The sequence below is a fragment of the Larimichthys crocea genome, chromosome XVI (genome assembly GCF_000972845.2).
Source record: "Larimichthys crocea isolate SSNF chromosome XVI, L_crocea_2.0, whole genome shotgun sequence".
Lineage (NCBI taxonomy): Eukaryota > Metazoa > Chordata > Actinopteri > Sciaenidae > Larimichthys > Larimichthys crocea.
In genome coordinates, this window is record NC_040026.1 from 14886998 (window position 1) to 14908818 (window position 21821).

At 41.5% G+C, this 21821-nt stretch overlaps 1 protein-coding gene across 1 annotated transcript; it reads right to left on the bottom strand.

Moving 5' to 3' along the window:
• Positions 1-214: 214 nt before the first annotated feature.
• On the bottom strand, positions 215-15418 carry glud1b (glutamate dehydrogenase 1b). The gene is made up of 13 exons (XM_010735140.3): positions 14752-15418; positions 11115-11195; positions 10089-10144; positions 9344-9407; positions 7472-7566; positions 6295-6474; positions 4235-4372; positions 3937-4074; positions 3763-3843; positions 3293-3416; positions 2158-2249; positions 1710-1772; positions 215-1239 (listed from the first exon to the last, which is right to left on the bottom strand). The coding sequence occupies exons 1-13, from the start codon at positions 15146-15148 to the stop codon at positions 1120-1122; spliced, it is 1629 nt and encodes a 542-aa protein (XP_010733442.1). The 5' UTR covers positions 15149-15418; the 3' UTR covers positions 215-1119.
• Positions 15419-21821: the final 6403 nt, after the last annotated feature.

Consider the following 21821-nt stretch of genomic DNA (forward strand, 5'->3'; position numbering starts at 1 on the left):
ACTTTCTCTCTACAAAAAGTTTCTATTCGTCCATGATTTCTTTGCAACATTTCTGCTGGTTGGCTGACCGTGACTGCAGAGGATGCAGCAAACGTTCCCGGTAAGCAAGAGAGCTTGCATATCAGTCCCGTTATCAAGCATATTGATTCACTTTTGACAGTTCACATACATTTTGTGACACAATAGTATGAAAATAAACAGATGCGACACACTGTTGTATCTTTTTTTTCTGAACATTTTATTGGTTTGGTTTGCATAAAATAAAAATAATTTCCTCCATAACAACTTCAACATTGAGGAAGTGGACGATTAAAACTGAGGAAAATTCAACTAAGGGGATGGGCGGTCACAGTGACACCTAGCCCCCTCCCTGCTCCCCTTTCTTGGCCAGCGGAGGAGTCGGGGAGAAGCTGCTTTTAATATAGGAGAGGAAGGAAAGGAAGGAAACTGGACGGGCGAGGAGTGGGAGAACGTCTATCGAATCTCAGACAAACTATGAAAAAAACCCTCTAAATCTTGGCAACTTCACTACGAACCTTTACACCTGAAGTGCGAGAAGTCATAAAATTAGTATTCTCTTTTATTCACATAAAGTTAAATCTAAATCCCTTTTAATTCAAATTAAACTGAAGTGGACATCTCTGTTTTAGAGCACAACTCTTTCTGAAATAAGGCATCTGCAGTGCTGTCATCTGAAATTACCGCAACTGGAGGGTCTCACGTGCGTTCGGCGATCACAGAACGTTTGCTTTGAACATGGCTGCCGTACAACAATATCATGAATATGATGGCTGCAGGAGGGACATGGTCTTTTGTCATGTCAGGACTCTTCGTCTGCTTTTTCTCAATATAACCTCAGGCTAAAACAAGAAGAGAACGATATTTAAACAGAGAAGCAGAAGATACAGTATAATGGCAGCACAAAGATCACGGGATAAATACCGGGCTAGCCGATGCCTTGCTGTATGTACGCATGTGTGTGTAAAAGAGCCAACAAGCAGCGGTAAACAGTGATATGTTCTGAAGGCTATTTAGGGGGTGAAAGAAGCCGGGGGAGGGTGGTCAATAGTAAAGAGGGTTGAGGGGGAAGGAGAGGAAAGGTGGGTCGTCATTGGCCGTTTATGTGAAGGTAAGCCCAGCCTCGTTGTAGACTTTGAAGACCTTCTCAATGGCGTTGACGTACGCGGCCGTCCGAAGGTCCAGACCCAGGTTGTACTTGCTTGCTGTGCGCATGATTTGCTAGAAGGGCGAAACAGAACACGTTATAGCACCTTCATAGCTGCTTCTTTAGGTTCTGTGGTGTTAGAAACAGCCAAAATGGACTACCCCCCACTGAAATGAATGGAAAAACCTGCGTTTTCACCACAACACTGGATTCTGTCTGAATGTGGCCTTACACCTGTCTCAGTTGTAGTTTACAGATATAATGTCTCCTGGCAGCCGAAAAAAAACATGTACAAAAAGTACTAGTAGGATTGCAACTAATGTCACTGCCTGCAGCAGGCTAGAAATAGCGTGTAAGACCTGCAGGTATCCTGTTGGAAGTGTAAGCTGTTCATGCGAGTTAGTGCTTTCACGTTTTATATCCCATGTTGTTGTTACAGGTTTTTATTGTTTTACAGTGGGGCACAACAGAAAGCCACAGCACTGAGCTAAGATTTCTGTTCACTAAAACCACTGGACAGTTTATATCCTGTACGATCACTTACCCGGGCAGATCTCTCCATGGTGTAAGCCAAACCAGAGTGAACGATGTCCTTCTCAGAGGCACCCTGCAAAGAAAAATTACCACACAGTCAATATCAGGAAGGACACTTCAGAAACAGTGTGTATGCACGATCATTATTAAAAGGTAAATGTAATAACTGGACATTTGTCACTTTAATTGACAGTGCTTTGGCATCTGTAATGAAGATATTAGTTTGTTATAGGGCGACCTTTGTTACATGTGTTTTTCTGTATAAACACATGAGCACTCTTTACTGGAACATGGAACATGGCAACTGTCACTAAAAGGTATTAAGATGTGGTGTCGATTAGCACAGTTGGTAGAGCATTCACCCCAAATCTGACCTGCGGCCCTTTGTACCAATTTGAGTATCAGTAGAAATGAATTGTTTGTTTATTTGTGACCCTCGGTTCATGTGTGTTACTCACAGCAACTCTGGCCTGGAAGTCAGCAGTAGGTACGACAGGGATGGGTCCTCCCTGCTTGCCAAACTTTCTCTCTAAACTTTCCTGCACAGACACTAGAAGGGAAAACAGAAGAGAAAAGAAGAAATTAATTGATTGACAAATTGATAACAAAAAACAGTGATGACAGCCTGGCAATCTAGTTCATCTAGATTTACAACTTCTTCAATTCTTATATGACATGGTGAATGATGATTGGCTGCATATGAACAGGACAGAGAGTGTAAACGATAAGGTTTACCCTACAGTTCTCAGTTCATGCTGAATTTGCATAGCAGCATAAATGACGCTGCCTGAACCTCCAGAGAACCAGTAAGAATACATTTATTTCAAATTCTTGTTGACTGCATTGTTATTTAGATCTTTAACTATTTAAATAAAAAACAAATTAATCTTGTATTTTAAAAATACGTTAACCTGTCGACTTCAAAAGTTAGGTGTTAAGAAATAACATTTTGTAAAAGCTAATTACAGCAACCACAGCATAAAGAGTTAAATGAACATGAAGAGTTAAACAAAAAGGTTTTGTGCAGCACAGAGTGAATCTGTGGAGGTATATTGATATATTATTGGTTTGTCCTTCAGGACCAGAGAATCTGCCATCACTCCGAGTAATCCATCACACCACCAAGAGAACTACAAGGTACAACATCACAGAAAGTCTAACCACTGAATGTGTTGTAACATCTTTCAGTAGCATGTTAATTTACAATAAATAATGTTTTTTTTTGTTTTGTTTGTTTTAATACAGATGCCTGCTATTACTTTTGTATACCCTGAAGGCTGTTCTGATAAAGAAGAGGAAAGAGACAAGATTCTGAGGAACAATAAAGACCGTCTCTATTTATGATGAACGTAAAGGGGCGAAATATAACCAAATTTTTGGTAGCAAACTGGTGACAGAATGGGTGAAAGTTATCAAGGAAAAATATCCTGAAATTCAGGAAATTCAACAGCACGAACGAACCATGCTAAAGTACAAAGAAAGTACCATAACCTTCTATCCTTTCATGATGTCATGATAACGATCGATAATGTTCTGATTGTGTCTTACGACCCTTGCACATTGTGGTAAAATAAAGAGCAGTCTTCTACTCACTGAGCAGGTGGTAGTTTGAGTCTCTCTCATATTTGAAGGTCAGTCTTCCATAGCTGACATGGTTGAGATTCTTCAGCCACTCGAAATAAGACACGGTCACACCGCCAGCATTCAGGTACATGTCCTGCAAGATGAAACATCACAAACTCAGACTTCTGCCTGTGTGGAACAAACTTCACTCCTCTTTTTGATTCATTTTCCTCTGTGCGGTTTGTAAGACTTGATTTGTGAAGACACAGATTTTTTTTCTGAATAATAAAGACTCTGGAATAAACCAAAAATGAAACGCTTTGGTCTGGCAGTTAACTTGTGAAGCCTGGCTGGATGTGTGTTTTCTAAATGTTTATGTTTATGCTTCTAAGTTTTTTCAATGTTTATGTCCAAATATTAGCATTTCTGTGTGTGTGTGTGTGTGCGCGTGTGTGTGTGTGTGTGTGTGTGTGTGTGTGTGTGTGTGCGTGCGTGCTTACAGGAATAACCATGACGTTGTTATCCAGGAAGACCTTGTCAGCCGCTGGGGTGGTGGGACCATTGGCACCCTCAGCAATGATCTAAAAGAGGCAAAATACAAAACGCACACTTCACATAAGTGCGTCCATGTTGCTCTGTCCTTAAATCATGTGGATCATCATAATCATGTTTACTTTGGCTTTGATTTTGGGAGCGTTGACACGTGTGAGCTGCTTTTCTCCGGCAGCAGGGATCAAGATGTGGCAGTCGGCCTCCAAGATGTTACCTTCGTAGGGTTTGGCTCCCGGGAAGCCTACAATGGTGCCGTGTTGCTGCAAGAAAAGAAAAGACACACAGGGAAAAAATATTAGAAAGTTTCCAGAAGAAAATCATCTGGCTGTGATATTGTTAAGTCAGTATCAGTGGGATATATACAAGGATTTTTGCATTTTGGGAAGGGAAAACAGACAAAAAAGTCTAAGGAAATTATACCAGTTTATAGTCCTCCAGCTGCTTGGGGTCGATGCCTTCTGGGTTGTAGATGGCTCCATCGATCTCACCAATGCCCACACACTTGGCCCCAAACCTGTGCAGGTACCTCATGGAGTGAAGACCCACATTACCGAAGCCCTGAGAAAAGTCACAGCGACGTCACCACGGTGCAACATGACATTCACTTTTAAATCATTCATTAATTACGAGAGTAAACATTTTAACTGTCACAGCCTGTTAAACCATAAACTATGATTCAGCTCCATATAACTATATACTCTGGTGCCACCATGTGGCCAGTTTGAGTTATAGCATCACCATCATCTACTTGCCTACCTACGTCATGACCTGAAACAAGAGCTCAGACAGGTATTCTGGGTAAAAGTGGGTGAGAAATGGAGATGGACAGAAGAAATAAATCATTGTGTTGCCGGTTTACTGTCAAATCTGTATATGAATACATGAATAAATCAAGATACTTTATGCTGATGGAAAGCTACACAATATTTCCATGAAGCAGGCCAGTCACCAATTTGCAACCTCACCCATAATGATTTAATACAACCAGAGATTAAACGATATCAATGTCTGCATAAATGTTGTAGTAAAATCTTGAGGTTTCTGCATTTTTATTATCTAAAGGTATGTACAGTATCGTCATATCACAGATCGCTAACTTGGATTTAACACAACAGCAGAATAAAAAGGAATACAAAGAGCAGACTTCTCTGATTTTTTCAATTAAGTGCGATAAAAAGAGATCAGCTCTCTTTTCAGTCACTAATAAATCTCTAAGAAAATCTAATCTCAGGACAACGTAATCCTCCAACATGCACGCACGCACGCACGCACGCATGCACGCATGCACGCACGCACGCACACACAGAGGGATGAGCTTTTTTGAACATCTACGTCATGATTCAGCTGCTGTCACTGCTTCTTCACCTCCTCACTCAAACGTCAACTCCTCTTCATCATCTTTAATATTTTCTGTACGGTTGCTGAAAAAAAATAAATAAATCTTTTATCTTTTATGTGTCTGAATGTTACAAAGCCATCCTGACTGATATTTTTGTTTAGTGACATGCATCTAAACATATAGAATAGCCACATGCTTGTGCAGCGATGTATGGGCTGCTGGAGGTATTTCTATTTGTGCATTGTAACCACTGTGAAACAATCAGGAAATAACTTTTTATTTCTCTGATTATTAAACTTTATTGATGCCAGTGCTCCCTTATTCTCATTCACTGTCTATGTTTCTCAACCAATGTTTGCTATTTCCCCCTCTCTCTCAAACCATCGGACACAAATTAAACTTCTTTGTTTAGAAGCTGGGTACATGAAAAGCCAGAACACGACAGGTAGAGTATCAGAGTTTAGTCCATGAATCCATCTGGATAGTGTGTGTTTAAATGCATGTCACGCAACAAAAATGTCTGTCAGGACGGCCGTGTAACATTCAGACACATAAAAGAGTGTGTGCGTGGGAGCTGCCACATGACAAATGGAAGTGAAACTGCTAAGGAGAATTAATTGCTCGTTTCCACAGACACACTTCCCCTTTGATGAAATTGGTTTAAATCACGTGTATCCTCTTACAAAGAGTGACCTTTCCATGATTTTAATGTGTAATGCTTAATGTTATTCACCACTGGAGCCTTTGCTCTGCTTCTTTCTACTGCATCTTTGTTTAAGACATGTGAATCTTCATCTTTCGATTACTGATTACATTAATCTTTGATACTAAAACAAAAACTGTTTTTTTAAAAACTGAAACAGAGTCTGGACATGCATGCAGAAAATTAGAGGAGCAGAGTAGTTCAGATCGGTCCCAGTCTTTTACTGAATCATCATTTGTCACAAAGACACTGCTGCCTGCTTGGTTTGAGGAGGTCCAGCGAAAACAGATGGCACTCCTCTGATTGAGGCGGAGCTCTAAAAAAAAACCCTCGCCATGAATCCAAATGAAAAACTTTAAATCCTGTGAGCACATTTAGGATCTCATCTTTCATTCTGAGCAAAATGTTTGTACTATCAAACCATGCTTGAGTGTGTACCTGGATGACAAAAGTCTTGTCCTGGAAGCCCGGTGTCAGGCCCAGCATGCTCATGTAGGACGCCTCGTTGATGAAGTTCTCGATGCCGTGGAAAACCCCACGACCTGTGGCTGAGATACGCCCGTGGATACCTCCCTGGCTGATGGGCTTTCCTGTCACACACGCATGGGCGTTGATGTCCTGCACATACACAGTGTAAAGAAAAGATTAGGCCACTCAGAACGTAGACTATACGATTATGTACACAGCATAACACAAGAGGAGGTTTTGAGGCTGCAAGTTGGGTTTACAACTTGAGTGTGACTCGCTGAGGCATCACGGCCCAAAACATACTAATCTTTAAACCTTAATGTCTCCAATGAACTTAAAAATCACAGAGACACTCATAGAATCTGCTACAGCCAACCATCATCTAGTGGCCTTTTGGTGGTACTGCACCTTACACACAGTAAGGTAGTATGGGGCTGCAGTACCAGGCGGTGAGACAGCTGACTGCACATCAGTACTCACTACCCATAATCCTCTGCCCTCAGATACCCAAAGCAGGAATGTGTCACTCACTCCAAAGCCCTGTCAGGGGTATCTAGAACAGAGGACACATGACTAGGTAAGGTGAGAGGAGGACAGAGAGCGTGAAAGGAAACTGAGTAACACGAGATTTACCCACCACACTGGACTACAGTGTTTGTAGACTTTAATGCTTTAACGGCACAGTGCTTGGTATATATCGATTAAAGCCTACTGCAGACATATCAGTATCAATGTGGGCTGATATGCGGTGATATGAAAACTATTTTTTTCTGTATATAATGCAGAAAAAATGCTTGAGGAGTCACTACAGCAATGTTTATCCCACAGAGCGAACACAGGTGGTTTACACAGACATAGTCATGGGTAAATATTTTCCATCTTTGGTCAGATATGCTCTGTTTGACAACTTTTGATACGAGAATGCTTAACTGATAGCACACACACAGACACACACACAGGCCTCATTGTGTGCGGCCTTTAAGAGAGGGGGAATGACTCATTGGGAAGGGAGCGGCAGGAAACCACTGCTCATAGTTTACATGTGACTCATTCCTTGGTTTTAACTTGGCCTATTTTTAAAATTTCTGCCAAAAAGTCAAGCCAAGATGTACAGTTCGGCCGTGTGTGTGCCTGACAACTCACTTACAGTGTGTGCGATGGTGTTAGCGTATGTGTCAGCAATCCAGGACATTTCCCTCTCTCCTGTGCTCATGTCTGGGGCCGGGACATCGATGCCAGGTCCTGGTGAAGAAACACAGGTAGCAGAGTTAAATAAAGCAGTTCATAGAGTTCATACATCAAGTAGTGGAGTACAAATCACAAATGTCCTTGTGTCATACACATGTGCCCTCAAGAGCCTCATATCCAAAAACAGCAGCAGCATGCAGAGAGATTGGGCAGGGGGATGGGAGTACTAAGAGAAAAGGATGACTTTCTTAATAAGTTTGACCATGTCATAGATGAAATCCACGGGACAAAGACGTGACACATCACAGGGCATAACACAGACTCAGTCTTTGTAGCGTGCCAGATTCACTGTGTGTGCAAATTCAGTTTTGCCAAGTGACAATGCAGCTGGTTATGCAGGGTTTGGAAGCTTATGCTAATATTAACTGGCTCAATTTAAGTACAGGATCATGGATCCACATTAACTTAGTCTGAGGCCATGGTTTTTTGACAGAAAATGGTGGAATGCTTGCTTGGCAGGTTGGTGCGGTGTCTGCAGTACTGAGAACGATACCGTCGTACCGGACCATTGTGGGGAAGAGGGAGCTGAGACAGAAGGCAAAGCTCTTGATTTTCCAGTCCAGTACCCTCACCTAGGGTTAATGAGCTTTGGGCAGTGATAAAAAAAAAGAGAAAGTGCATACAAGCGGTCGAAATGAGCTTCCTCTGCCAGGCTCAGCCTTACAAATAGGGTTAGGAGCTTGAACATCCTGAAAGAGCTAAAAGTAGAGCTGCTGCCCTTTTGCAAGCCAGCTGAGGTGGTTCGGGCATCTGATTAGAATTAGGACCCCCTGGGCACCTTCCTTTGGAGGTGTTCTGGGCATGTCCAACTGGGACAGACCCAAAACCTGCTGAAGGGACTACATAGCCTATCTAGCTTGGGAACGCCTCAGAATCACCTGGGAGCAGCAAAACAGATTGTAGTTGGGGTTTGTTATATTTTAAACAGTTCTATATAATTACCTGTTGGAGGAGTGGAGGAAGAAAAAAAAGACTAGCTGTGTAAAAATAGAGACAAGCTGCGCAGGTGTGAGCATCTTCTGTGGTCCATGCAGCAGTTGATTGTATTGGCCACGCTCTGCTGCTTCACTATTGCTGTCATATAGTATAACCCATTCTTCTTTACCGTTCATCCTGCTTTATCAACACTGGCTTTAATAAGAACAAACTCACACGCATCACACACCATGCCTGTCTCCCCACCCCCAACTGTAAAGCAATTATACGCAGAGCACTCGGTATAGCATGCGACCCCAAATCATCCTTCCTACTGCTTCCTTCTATAGCATCTCTTAACAAAACACCCCGGTAACCACCATGTGCTGAAAGGTATATATGATATGTGTGTGGAAAAATATGCTGTATTAGATGTTTATTTTCATGGTTGTGTTGCGGTGTTTAATGTATTTATGCCAGATTTTGTACAGACTGTGGCAACAAATCACCTTGTAAGGACAATAAAGTATCTATCACACTGTGTCCCTGTTATTATTTCTGATTCCACCTCCTGTAAATATGAGGTTTAAGTTGTTGTTTATCTCTGCTTCCTTTTCTCTATAATTAATCGTCTTTTTTCTTTCTTTCAGTTGGCACACCCTGAGCTACCCCAACCTGAATAAACAGATGACAGGAAATGTTTACTTCTGTGGGTGGAAACAGTCACCTCTCAACAAAGCCGCTGTAATTAACGACAAGGACATTGTGACGCACCAAATGCTAAGCAGTGCAACTAAATTAGTACTCCTGTGAGATATAACATTACTTTTGAAATAATTGCTGTTAACATACTCACCAATGAAACCCTTTTTGGCCAGCTCAATAGTGAATCTCCTGGTAATCTTCTCCAGCTCATTATCCTGCGACAGACAGACAGTGTAAAAGTTTAAGAAAAACATGCTGTTGCTTGGTTACAGTGCAAAAAAAACATTGAAGGAAAGGACAAAAACAAAAAAAAGAGAGAGAAAGGCACAGTGCAACCCAAACAGTGTCTCATCCATATAAAGCAGTAGTCATTTAATTCGATGTTTATAAAGATGCTTCCAGCGTTTTGATTAAACTATGATGTTTCTGTTTAGGGGTTTACTTCCAGTGAACTAAAACTTCATGTGTGCTTTTTCAGAGTGAGAAATTTTATTTAAATCACAATATAATCATATGCATATACTGACACTGTAGCCTTTAAACTAAAGTTTAATCTAAAAATATGAATACAACAGTTCAACATAACCATGCTTCTTCTGCTCTCTTTAATTATTCTGTCCTCTCATTAATCAAGAAACACAAAATTAAAAAGGGATACGATCCAGCAGCCCTGCCTTTTTGCATTCTGCTGTGATTGAATCATCCTCTGAGGTTGTTGGGATGTGAGAAAGAGACATAAGAAAACTGATATCTCTCCAGTTACTACCAGTCTGCTGAAAGTCGAGCGCTCATCTTAGGCTTTGTGTTTTTCCTATACGTATTGTAACACACAGTTAAACATCTCTACATGTGCACATGAGCGTGTGGGGGAAGAGGATTGACATGAGAAGGCTTACAGAGTAATTCCTGGGGTTGATCTTGACTCCAGCTTTGGCTCCCCCAAATGGCACATCTGGAAGAGAATAATACAGCTTAAGAACCAGAGCAGCAATCACATGCTTGTTCCAAACACAACATTCTGCATAACTGGCAGCAAAACTAAGATGGAAAACTATTTCTTGGCACTGTTGCCTGACCAGTAACCCACCATCCTGGCACATGTATCTTTCATTGAAAATCCCCTGACTTTTTCTTTTATCTGTTGGTTTCACAGCCTCACATTGAAAGACACAAACCGTCTGAACGGTATCGTTAGATAAGATCACTGCAGTAACCAACAGATCCTTTGTAAAGCAGTGAGTATTTGGCTTCTCCTGGACATATTCTTGCAAGTGAATTTCCACTGTTGACATCAGGATGGCGTTATGCTATACCTGCCTGTAAAACTAACTGATCTAAATCGATGCTCTGTAGTCAAAAAGCACGAAACGCTGTACTAATCATGTAACAATGCAGTCATACAGCACATTACATTAAACAGGAGAAACTCTGCTACAAGTACATATAAGTCATATTTACACACACCAAACACACCTCCAACACCGAGCAAATTCATTATCAAATATCAAATATGTATAGCGTCACAAAGTCAACCCACTCACCACATTTAATTGTAAGTGTGACATACATACTGATACCTACACATCTGACAAAAGTGTTCCCTTTATTATGACACCAGAATTATTCAAACAGACCTTCTAGTTGCAGAGATATACATAGATATTCATTTTGGGTATGTCATTTTCGAGCAGAGGCCTAAAAAAAGAGGCTGAGGCTTAAGGGTCTAAACCATTGTCACTGTTGGTGTATGTTTTTATCTACTTTTATCTGGTCTTATCTGTTTTTATTACCTTTATCTTGTCCTTTTTGTAGACTCTTCCACATTTAGCTCCCTTGTATCATTTATCTGTAGTTTGTAAGTTGCTGTGTTTTGTGTCCAAACATTTGCTCCAAAAGTTGTCTTCAAATTTTAAATTACTTACCAACAACAGCGCACTTGTAGGTCATCAGAGAGGCCAAGGCTTTGACCTCATCCACAGACACATCTGTGCTGTAACGGATACCTGAAGGAAACACACACACACACATAGGGAGAAGTTTACAACACGGCCATGCAAACAAACTCCTTTTTGATGATAAAAACCTTTTAATGGAAGGTTTTGAGTTCACGTGGAGTATACTGGCAGTAGTTTTAATTGTTCTGACTGCAATATGAGGAAATGATTACCCTACAATGAAACTGTCTCCACTACTTGAATGAATAGCAGAGATAGAGCAAAGACTGGACTGGACCAGTATGTTTCCACAACCACACAAGACCACATAAACAGGTCAGAGATCAGTGACTCCACCTGGCAGTCACAATAACAGCAATGGGCGGGTGGAGACTGAAACGAACCAATCCCAGCCCTCCATCCTGACCCCAACCTCTCGAGTCTCAGTCATTCCTTCCACTTGTCTGGGGGTTTACGCCCGTCGCCACGGTAACATGTGCGCGCCAGGCGGTGTGCGGCGTTACATGAGATCATATAGCCGAGCTGCCCAAGTCAAAGCATCTCACTGCCACAGTGCGTGTGTGCACACGTGTGTGTGCGCAGCAGTACCAAATATAGCTCATCGAGAGTTAGCTTACACAGAGAAACCCAAGGGCAAACGCCACAAAGGAGGAGACGGCAGATTGCTTTATGGGCACTGTGTCTATTTTCATGTGTTCGACTGCTAAAAACACAGGAAGCACAAGCCAAAGCCCATTCACGATGACGTCATCTTTAAGTGCCGCTTAATGACACAATCTGTGCCAACCTACTTCCATTTGTTTTCATTTCAGCCAGAGCAAAAGACTTAACCTCTCCTCTCGTCTACATTTCCATTCATCCAAAGATCAGCTGACTTACCTCGGCCAACAGAGGACAATCTTGAGCTCGCTGATCAAATTATAAAAGGAAAAAAAAAAAAAACACAACAAAAGCCCGGCTGCCTACCCATCCCCCCCACCCACCATCCATTTATCAACCCGACCAACAGCTCACCACGGCAACCCGACCCAAAACATATCTGTAAACACATTCCTCTGAAATGGAGGGCAGATTTTTTCAGTCTACGCTGCTGAGATTCAGAGTTTCCACAGCAGTCAGGGCGGGTTTAACATCAACAGTCATGATGGGACTTTGTGCTGGTCTGAAACATGTAAATCTGTGGAAAAACTGTCTCTTCTTATTGTTTTTTTCTTTTGTGAACACATAATTGTCCTTAAATCTAAAGTGTGGTATTTTGATTAGAATTACAATTATTCATGTTATTGGAAGCTGTACTTTTCCCACAGCAGCCATTTTGACATTTCATCTCAGGGTCAACCCCGGTGTTTCTAATGATACTAACTAAGGTCCCGTTCCATTTATTGAGACTTTCCCGTGAGCCAACATGCACCACAGCAGCACCCCGACTCTGTTTGACCTGAATGGAATGGGACCTTAATTAGTAGCATTGATAACACCTGTGTTTAAAGACTATTTTATGTCAAATGGCTGCTGTGAAAAAGGTCTGTTGTAGTGACGTTTCAATTTTTTCCTCTTTAGAAGTAAAAAAAAAAAAAGGTAAAATAGAAATTTTGGAGGAAGACAGATTCCCTATTTGTCTTTCAAACGCTGAAAAGATCCATCAAAGTTGTCTTCAAATCTTTTTTTAATGATGTGTGAAGTCCTTTGATTAAGTGTCAAACATCTGACAGAGCATTTAGTCATATTAAATATCTATTTGGCATCAGATATACCGGATTGCTTTTAACTATTACAGTTCAAGGCAACTCTGTGACATAAAATATCCCACAGATGTATTCCACTTCTACACAGAAAGCAGAAGGATGTTGACAGTTTTTGCAGACTAAACAAAACTTTCCACAAACTCTCTCCTGGAAGAGTTTGAACACCAACACACAGAGTTTACAGGGTGGGGAAAATATCACCAATCATAAGCCAAACACATAAAATATGAAAGCTGCTGGTAGATTTAAGACACAAAATAATGATTTACTATTGCGTTTCTGGTGAATTTTGAACATTCGTCTGTTTAGTTGGCTGGTAGATGTTTCACAGCCTAGTTAAAGGCGCTCAATAAGTAGTCAGCAGAGAGCGGTGTGGTCCAGCTCAGCAGCTGTTACTCACTAAAATAGGGGCGCCATACACACACAAAAACAGCCTCTGAACTTTGTAGTTTGATCTGAACACAACCAAGGGTCTATACGCTGAATTAATGATTAAACCCACTGAAAAATAACCGCTCTTACTCCTAGCCGACTTAATATACGAGACAAACGACTTCATCTAAATGGATCAAAACTTAACACTGGCTTTGATTTGTGTGGCCTACCGTTGTGATCATTTGATAGCTGTGCCTTGGATCTGGGTTTGATAACATAAGAGGGAGGAGGAGATTTAATAATACTGCCACTGTTAACGCCGCGCTGGGTTTTGATTTAGCTTTGGATCAAAGTGATGCTTTGCTCTCCTCTGGCTTTTATGAGACGGATGGAGGCGATGAAGCTCTTTTAATGTTATTCGTTTTACCTATATGGCTTCACTGAGTGATCTGGAGATTCATAAATGGAGGGCATGAGAAATCTGTTATCTATATTATATCTCAGACAGCCTGATTCAATCGATTTTTTTAATTATTTCATCATATCTAGCAGAAATGTCTACATTCGCTACATCAAGCGGATACAGTGGAGGGGTTTCGTGTTTTAACAGCAGGCCAATGTCCACTCTACACCATTCAAACATGCCCTTTGACTGAATAGCTGGCTGAGGCATGTCTCTTTCTACTGAGAATACCTCCTCTCAATAGCACCCTCCCCCACCTGTCACACTGCTGACAAATAAGAATGCCTGGAAACACAACCACCCCCCTCTCTGCAGACTCTCACACCTCTCGTCTTCCCATACATCATATCCTTCTTTTCAAACTGTACCCAGAGTGCAACGCAGCGGTACTCTTTGAACCTTGAACTTCGAACCGAAGAGCATAAGTCATATTATATAATATCTACAGCATGGACCACATGTGTGTGCACATGCCTGAGTGTGTGAATCTGTATGACAGAGCATGTGTGTGAGCGGATCGTCAGTGGTCAACCATGTGTTTTGTTTTAGTACAGCCATGGTCAATGACATGACACCTCCATCACACCACACATCTGACACACACATTGGAAGAAGGCCAGATGATCAGTGGTGCATCCAGATCAGACTACTATATTACAGGATAGCAAATAGATTGTACATGCAAGTGTGTTTGTGTGTGTGTGAGGGGGCTGCTGCAGTAACATCACAGTCACAGGTGAGCAGGAAGGTCACTGTAAACTGCACAAAAAGTCTGATGAGAGTAGTGCGCAGTTATGACATATACAGGCAGAACAAATGAGCTGCTATTGCAAAAACACAATAACTGCATGATAAGCCGAGGATAAAACAGTGAGGCTGTGTGTAACAAATGCGTTAGCTTGTGTTGACACCTGCCTGTTGTTTTGTGCTTTAAACTAGCTCATGTTACAGCTAAGCTAAGTAGCCGGCTAAGGCTAGCTGTCAAAGGCGGCCGGTCGCGGTGTTTTCGCTCCTTTCTCACCTCCTTTGCAGGGTGTTCTGTGCTGGCTGTGCTGGGCGCGGTACCCCTCCACCACCTCCCACTCTCCGTTATCCCTCTTGATGGGGAAAGACACGCTCAGGACGTGGTTACAGGGCTTGATGATGCGCAGGATGCCCCGCACACGGTTCCTCTTCTGCTCGGGGCTCTCCCTGGTCTTCAGATCCTCCACCAGCTTGTCCTCCACGATGGCGGCGCCGCGGTCGAAGAAGCCCTCGACCATCCTGAAGAAGTTTGGGTCGTCGGGTTGGTCCGCCGCATCGGCATAGCGACGGATGCGCATCAGGGAGGAGGACACCGGGAGAGCGGAGTCCACGCAACCCGAGGCCAGGGCACTACCCGCAGAGCGGCTCAGCAGCTCCCCGAAATAACGATACATGACTACAACTAGCTAACCGTGTAAACGAACTAATAAAAAAAGGCAACTAAACAACAAAGACGATGGGGGTGACGACAGGATAAGGGGGGGATACAATGAGCGACACAGCGACTCCTCACCGTGTCCCGTCCTCTGGCCGAGTGGGGAATGGCATGTTGTGTCAGTTTGCTTTAAAAGGCAGCACGAGCCAAGCAGAGCAGAGAGAGGGGGCTTCTCGGGACGCACGCGGAAGAGGAGGAGGACCCAACGGTAGCGCGCGTGCCCTGTGCGAAGCAACTGACAGCGCGCGAGCACGAGCTAGAACCGCTAATTTTGAAAAACAACGGAAAATTTATTTAATTTTTTTTTTTTTAAGTCAGATTATATAAATTAATTTTTTTAATGCGGGGTAGCAATGTTTAGTTAGTATTACTGCTTTAAAAAAGTTTCATGTAACGTTATAAATGAACCGTAATGTTAAGTTAAATCAAAATGGCTGCAATTTGATTGGCTACTGTCAGCAGGCTGCAATTAGCTTAGCTTAGCATAAACACTAGAAACAAGTGGAAACAGCTAGCCTGCTTCTTTAAAAAACTAGAAACAAGTGGAAACAGCTAGCCTGCTTCTTTAAAAAAGCACTAAGTTACTACTACAGGACAATGACAGTATAAACAATGGACACTTTGGCGGGCTGAATGTCATCTTCGGGCTCGAACAGTAGCCACACTGTTAATTATGAACATCTTTAAGTCTTAATATAATTTAAACACTTGAGTTACATAGAAATTCAGACTCAATATAGTTGTCATGAATGGGGAAATTAGCTATAGGGACCAAAACTGATTTTTGTACCAGGCTGTAAACTCGTTTATTTCTGCTGTGAAGTTGGACATTTTAGTATGGGAAGCAACGTTTGGTTTGAAACGCAAAAAACAACAACAACAACAAACAAAAACAATCGTGGATCATTTCATGTGACAATCTGTTAAGTTAAGTCAAAATTTTGTAGGCTACCAATAGCAGGCAATTAGCTTAGCATAAACACTAGAAACAAGTGGAAACAGCTAGCCTGGCTCTGTACAAAGGCAGGAAGTTACACGATCAAAAAAATTGTTCATCACAAAATGTGTATATTTCTGAACTTGTGTTCACCTCCAGTCTCCAGGCTAAACTGCCAATCTGAACTAACTCGCTGTTGGTTGTAGATTCATATTTACCATACAGACATGAAAGTGTTATCTATCAGTAGGTTAAAGTCCTTTAGCACAACAATGGCATACTTACCAGATTGAATTTTTATTTAAATCATAATAAATCTTAAATTTTAATATCAATCATTTTCTTGACACCCTGAACACCCTTTGAATAAACAAGTCATTAATAATTTCCTATGAGGACATGAAGGTATTATTACTTTGTGACCAAACAACCACCTGAAGGCCACGTGAAAATTATGATATTTTTGCAATAAATATGTATTTAATACCAATAAAATCATTAGGTTTGTAAGAACTTAAGCTGGCAGATATGACATGCATCAGCTTTGTCATTCATTATCTTTTGTACAGTGTCCACAGTGTTACAGTTTTGTACTTTGTGGTTTGTTCAAAGGATCTGTGTGAGGTTTGCTGTCATCAGCAGTTCTCTGATCTGGTGAGTGAGTGACGCAGCCATGAGGGAGAAGAGAGAGAGACGGTCAGGTGGGGGATGTTGAAAAGGCCCATTGTGTTGGTGTCAGTCATTAACCGCCCTCAGCTACAGCTAATGAGGGGAGTTGATCTGGTGATGACAATGACCAGAAATAATGAACTATTGAGGCCTTAATAAGAAAAAGAATCTACATCCATGCTGATATGGCCACAAAGGCAGAGCTAACCTGCTGATTTTAAGCCAGTGTAATGTTTACTATATTCACCATATTAATTTAGTGTGTTAGCAGCAAGCAGCAACCGCCGATGCTGTGAAGTTAAGCCAGTGCAGAAGTGCCAAAAACCGCAGTTCCTCAAACGGCAACTTGAGGCTGGCTACAGATCAAGTCAGGTAGGTGCCATCACAGATGGTTTGTTTAAGCACCCAGGCATCATTCGGCCCGCCTCAGGTCCACAGGGAGTTGGAAGAGGCTGGAATACCAACACTGAAACAGCTTTTCAGAAACCTGAAACTTGCAGTGGCCACTCTCTATTACAATGGCTGCTAAAAAGGCTGATGTAGGCTCGTGCTGTGACCGTGTTTTATGATGTTTATGAAGAGTAACAACTTAAATTGGCATAACGTAACAAACAAAACTTTAGATAATAGATAATAAGGAATGAGGTGGTCAGCAAAAATGATTGGCGCCTATGTCATCCTCTTTGTCTAACTCCCACCACTAAGTGCAACTACAACCTCCTGTGCCAATTACCGGAAATCAAGGTGACCCAGAAAACGTTAGTGATCTGAACAAATTAAACTATATGGCTCCTACATTACAGGTGACATCACAGATATCATGTCCTTCCTTTCTACTGTCAATGGTTAGCATGCAAACATTTGCCAATTAGAGTTAGAGACCACAAATCTCAGCCTCATGGCGGTACTAGAGGAAAATTCAGCAAAGTCAGTGGGATTCAACTTATGGGAACCATGAAGGTCTGTACAAACAGTTGTTTTCTTTATAGATTTGTTCAGACCTTCACACAGAATGCCATTGCCATCTTCACATGCTGCTAGTGTGAAAAAAAAAGACTTGATGACTCTAGATTCCCTGTGAAAAAACAAAATCAACTTGGCCTTCAAAATCTAATGTTACCAAGAATGAATACGAAACCAGAGAGAGCCACCAGAGCTGATTATCTTCTTATTGAACTTATTAGAGACACTACAAATGTTGCTGTACTAACAAACAAGCCTGTCTTATCTGTTCTGTCTATGTGTGTGTTATAGTGCGTAAATGTGTGTGTGCATACAAGCATTTTATATGTAATTGTAGTTCTATGTGTGGCTCAAGTGGCCGTTTGAGGAGTTGCAGTGTTTGGCACTTCACAGCTACGGTGTTTGACCTTTGATATGAATATTAGTATTTATCTCAAGGCACCTCTGAGAAGTACAGCATGGCTGCAGACGCAGTATAGGTCATCTGCCCTCCCACACAATTTTTTATCATCCATGGCCTGACCTACAGTTTGAGAACCACTGCCCTATGGTTTTAACTCATCAGGATGAGCATGAATGACCACTCTCGTGAAACAATTTTTGTGCTTGTTATATGTTTATGGCAGTGCATCTGCAGCTAAGATAGCGTAGCTCTTATGTAACAACTGTATTTTTTACATGCTTACAGTATTTCATACATGTATGTGCGCACACATATTGTACCACTGCGCATAGCACGGAAGAATCAGTGCTGAGCTCATCTGAATGAAGGCCCTGACCTGGGCTTACACATGTGGACTCTGCACAGGAGATAAGATTAGATCATGGTGTTGCTACAAATACACACTATGCTTAAACACTGGTACAAACACATTACACAATATGAAAAGCAAATTGAAATGTCTCTTCTAGGTGTGTAATATATAAATAAGTACATGCAGGTTCAGTGGAGACTTCGTTGCTAAATGTTTTAAAAATCCTGTATTGTCACTCTAATGTCAGTTGGACGAAATAATCAATAATAACCACGTTACTCATTGAACTGGCAGTCTCACAGTCTCACATCACTAATGCAATAATGGTAGTGCTTATCTCATCTCATTTATTGTTCTGTCTTTGTACTACAGGACCATTTAGCTTTATTGTCTCTTAAAAGTTGATATCCTGACTGCTAGCTGTGATGAAATCTTTTTACGTTCAGACGGAGGAAGGGGTTAATATCTGAATATTTATACGCCTGTTTGTTCTGTCTGTTCTTTTTGGAAGTAAAGAACAGTAAAGATTATCAGCAGTTAGATATTAAACTGAGGTTTACTACTCAGAAATTAATCTTGGGCAGGGCAACAGCAGCAAGTGACCTTATTTTGAAAAAATGATCAGTGTTGCTTTAGTCAACCATGATGCTTTCAAGGCAAATGGCATGAATAATGTACATATTCAACCTCACATGGGAAGAAGGTGTCCACATACTGAAATTTGCAAGTACATTATATAATATCATTAAAAAAAAATCCACTACTACTACTAATAGGCATATAACTAAGACAACTAACTCACAATAACTGTGTTTTAGAGTGCAGGAGAACCACTGACAGTGTGTGTGTGTGTGTGTGTGTGTGTGTGTGTGTGTGTGTCTGCTTGTGCACCAACCAATAAACTATTAAACCAGTAGATGAAGCCACAACCAACAGATGAAGTTTGAACTGTGGGCTCTGCACCAGAGGTCAGTCTTTTGCAAATTTCCTTTATCTAGATAGTCGACGATAAAGCAGTGACCAATAAAGACAATTAATAAAAATAGCAATAAAAAATAGCTGAGTAAAAACCAAGCACCTTATTGCCTTTTATTATTATTATCTATCCTTCATACCCCCTGCTCATGTGCCTCCTGCTCATCTTTAATCACATCACCCGTATCTCCACCTCTTTTAGTGTTTCCTCTGTGCACTGACACACACTGATTTATCATGGTTGTGTTTCAAAGGGTGAGCACTGTCATGTCATTGGCTGAATGCCCGACAACACCCACCCAACCATAGGGGTGTGACTGGGGGAGGAGAGGCAAGAAGTGGCAATAAGGGGATGGGGGCTGACCTAAACAAGGACCTGTGTATTCATGTCACATGTTGCTTTAGCTGGAAATGCACGAGTGCTTGGAGGAACAGAAACTATCTTCCTGTCTGCATTTTGTGTCAAAGGCTGCTCCTTTAAAATGGTAGTATGAAATGAATACCACCATGACCTCCTCCACCTCTTATCTCCGCCCTCTGTTCCTCAGACTCGCTCATACTGGAGTGATCAGGCTTCTGAAACAACAACATGCAAGGACATGAATTCACCAATGACTGCCAGGGTCACCTTGAAAACCGGCATAGTCACAACCAACCAGATCATGTTGGTTCAGCAAATTAATCTAACACACTGGAAAAGATTTCCTAGAGCCAAGACAATGAAGAACTTTGAACAGAGAGAACAGGTTTTTTTTTGGACAAACCTCATGTCACTTTCTTTGGCCAAGTAAAGGCTGAAATTCAACTGTGACTTTATGCATGAATCAAAGTTTAGATGGTCATGTGGCTATTGATAACAAACATTACCACTATACTTACTATACCATTAAGTATGACGCATTTCGTTTTCCAAAGTGAGTCACCAAAATAAGGGTCACGTCTCTAATCTTTGTAAAAATCTATCTAAAAACAGGAAAAAGATGAAGAAGGTGCTGAACTGTCACTAGTCGCCTCTCAGCAGGATGTAAAATAAGCTGACTCTTGGCCTATTTTTGGCTACTGTTGTGTCAAATCTTTACATTCCTCTGGTGGGAGAATTTTTCTATCTTGCAGGTTTCACTTCAGGTTGTTTGGTTTTTAAGCATGTTGCTGATTCTGTTACAAATTAGTAGCTTTATTTTATTTTATTTTATGCACAACCTGTTTCCTGTGTACATACATGTATTATATACATGTATATGTACAGTTTGTAATATCACTTTCTCTTAACCACGTTAAAGGCCCAGTGTATAACATGTTTGGGGCTTAATTAACAGAATATGGCAGAAATTTAATATAATTTGTTAAACTGCTTTTATTAGTATATAATTGCTTGAAAGTAAGAAAAGTTCAGGTTCAGTGCAAAGTACAGGCTCCAGCCCCGTCGTGACTCTGATGACGATAAGTGGTTACAGATAATGGATGGATGATTTTGTTTGTTAAGAATGAGCATGTTATAGCCACAGATGGCACCATCGTTTCTCCTTCATGCTGGTGAGGAGAGAATGAGGTGAGGGGGTTGGACAATCAGGATAGATGACGCTGTCCTAACAAAAGCCCCAGAAGGAGGAATATTGCCACCGTGCTGCAGATGCTGACTGAATGTGTTGATTCAATGACTTCACTTAAACAGTAGATGGAGCAAGAGTCTTTCCCATCATGCTCTACTGTGGCTGCATCAGTGTGGGGGTGACAAAACAAACCGTGTCTGCTGTGGAAACATTCAGGTTTCTGGGATCCACATATGCTAGCAGCAAAAAGGTCCAGTAGAGGATGTACTTCCTGCGCCAAGCTCAATCTGCCTAAGGAGCTGCTGATCCAATTTTACAATTAATTCCAATTATACACCACTATCATTCAGTTTGCTCCCTGCTCATTGATCACTGTCTGGTTTGGATCAACCACCAAACATTACAAGAACAGACTACAACAGACAGTAAGGACTGCAGAGAGGATCATCGGTGCCAGCCTGCCCTCCATTCAGGACTTAAATACATGTCCAGAGTCAGGAAACATCACTGCAGGTCCATCACACCTTGGACACAACCTGTTTTCCCCCTCTGGGTGGCACTATAGATCACTGTACGGCAAAACAACCCGAAACAGAACCCGTTTCTTTCCACAGATCATCACTGTGATGAACACTTAAAACCAAACACACAGTCACACACAATCTGCTCATGCTGTGCATATTGTAATATCCTCTTACCTCATGTACACAATGAAACCTGTTACATAAACCATATTTATTTCAGCCAGATCTTTATTCTGTCTACAAATGTTATTGTTGTTAA

Bases quoted from the DNA above. Each gene is read 5' to 3' on its own strand.
- glud1b (XM_010735140.3), bottom strand. From the start codon at position 15,148: ATGTATCGTTATTTCGGGGAGCTGCTGAGCCGCTCTGCGGGTAGTGCC. The intron at 10,145-11,114 runs GTAAGTAATTTA...ATTCTCTTCCAG, and splicing joins CTACAAGTGCGCTGTTGTTG to ATGTGCCATTTGGGGGAGCC. The intron at 1,773-2,157 runs GTGAGTAACACA...TTTTCTTTGCAG, and splicing joins ACTTCCAGGCCAGAGTTGCT to GGTGCCTCTGAGAAGGACAT.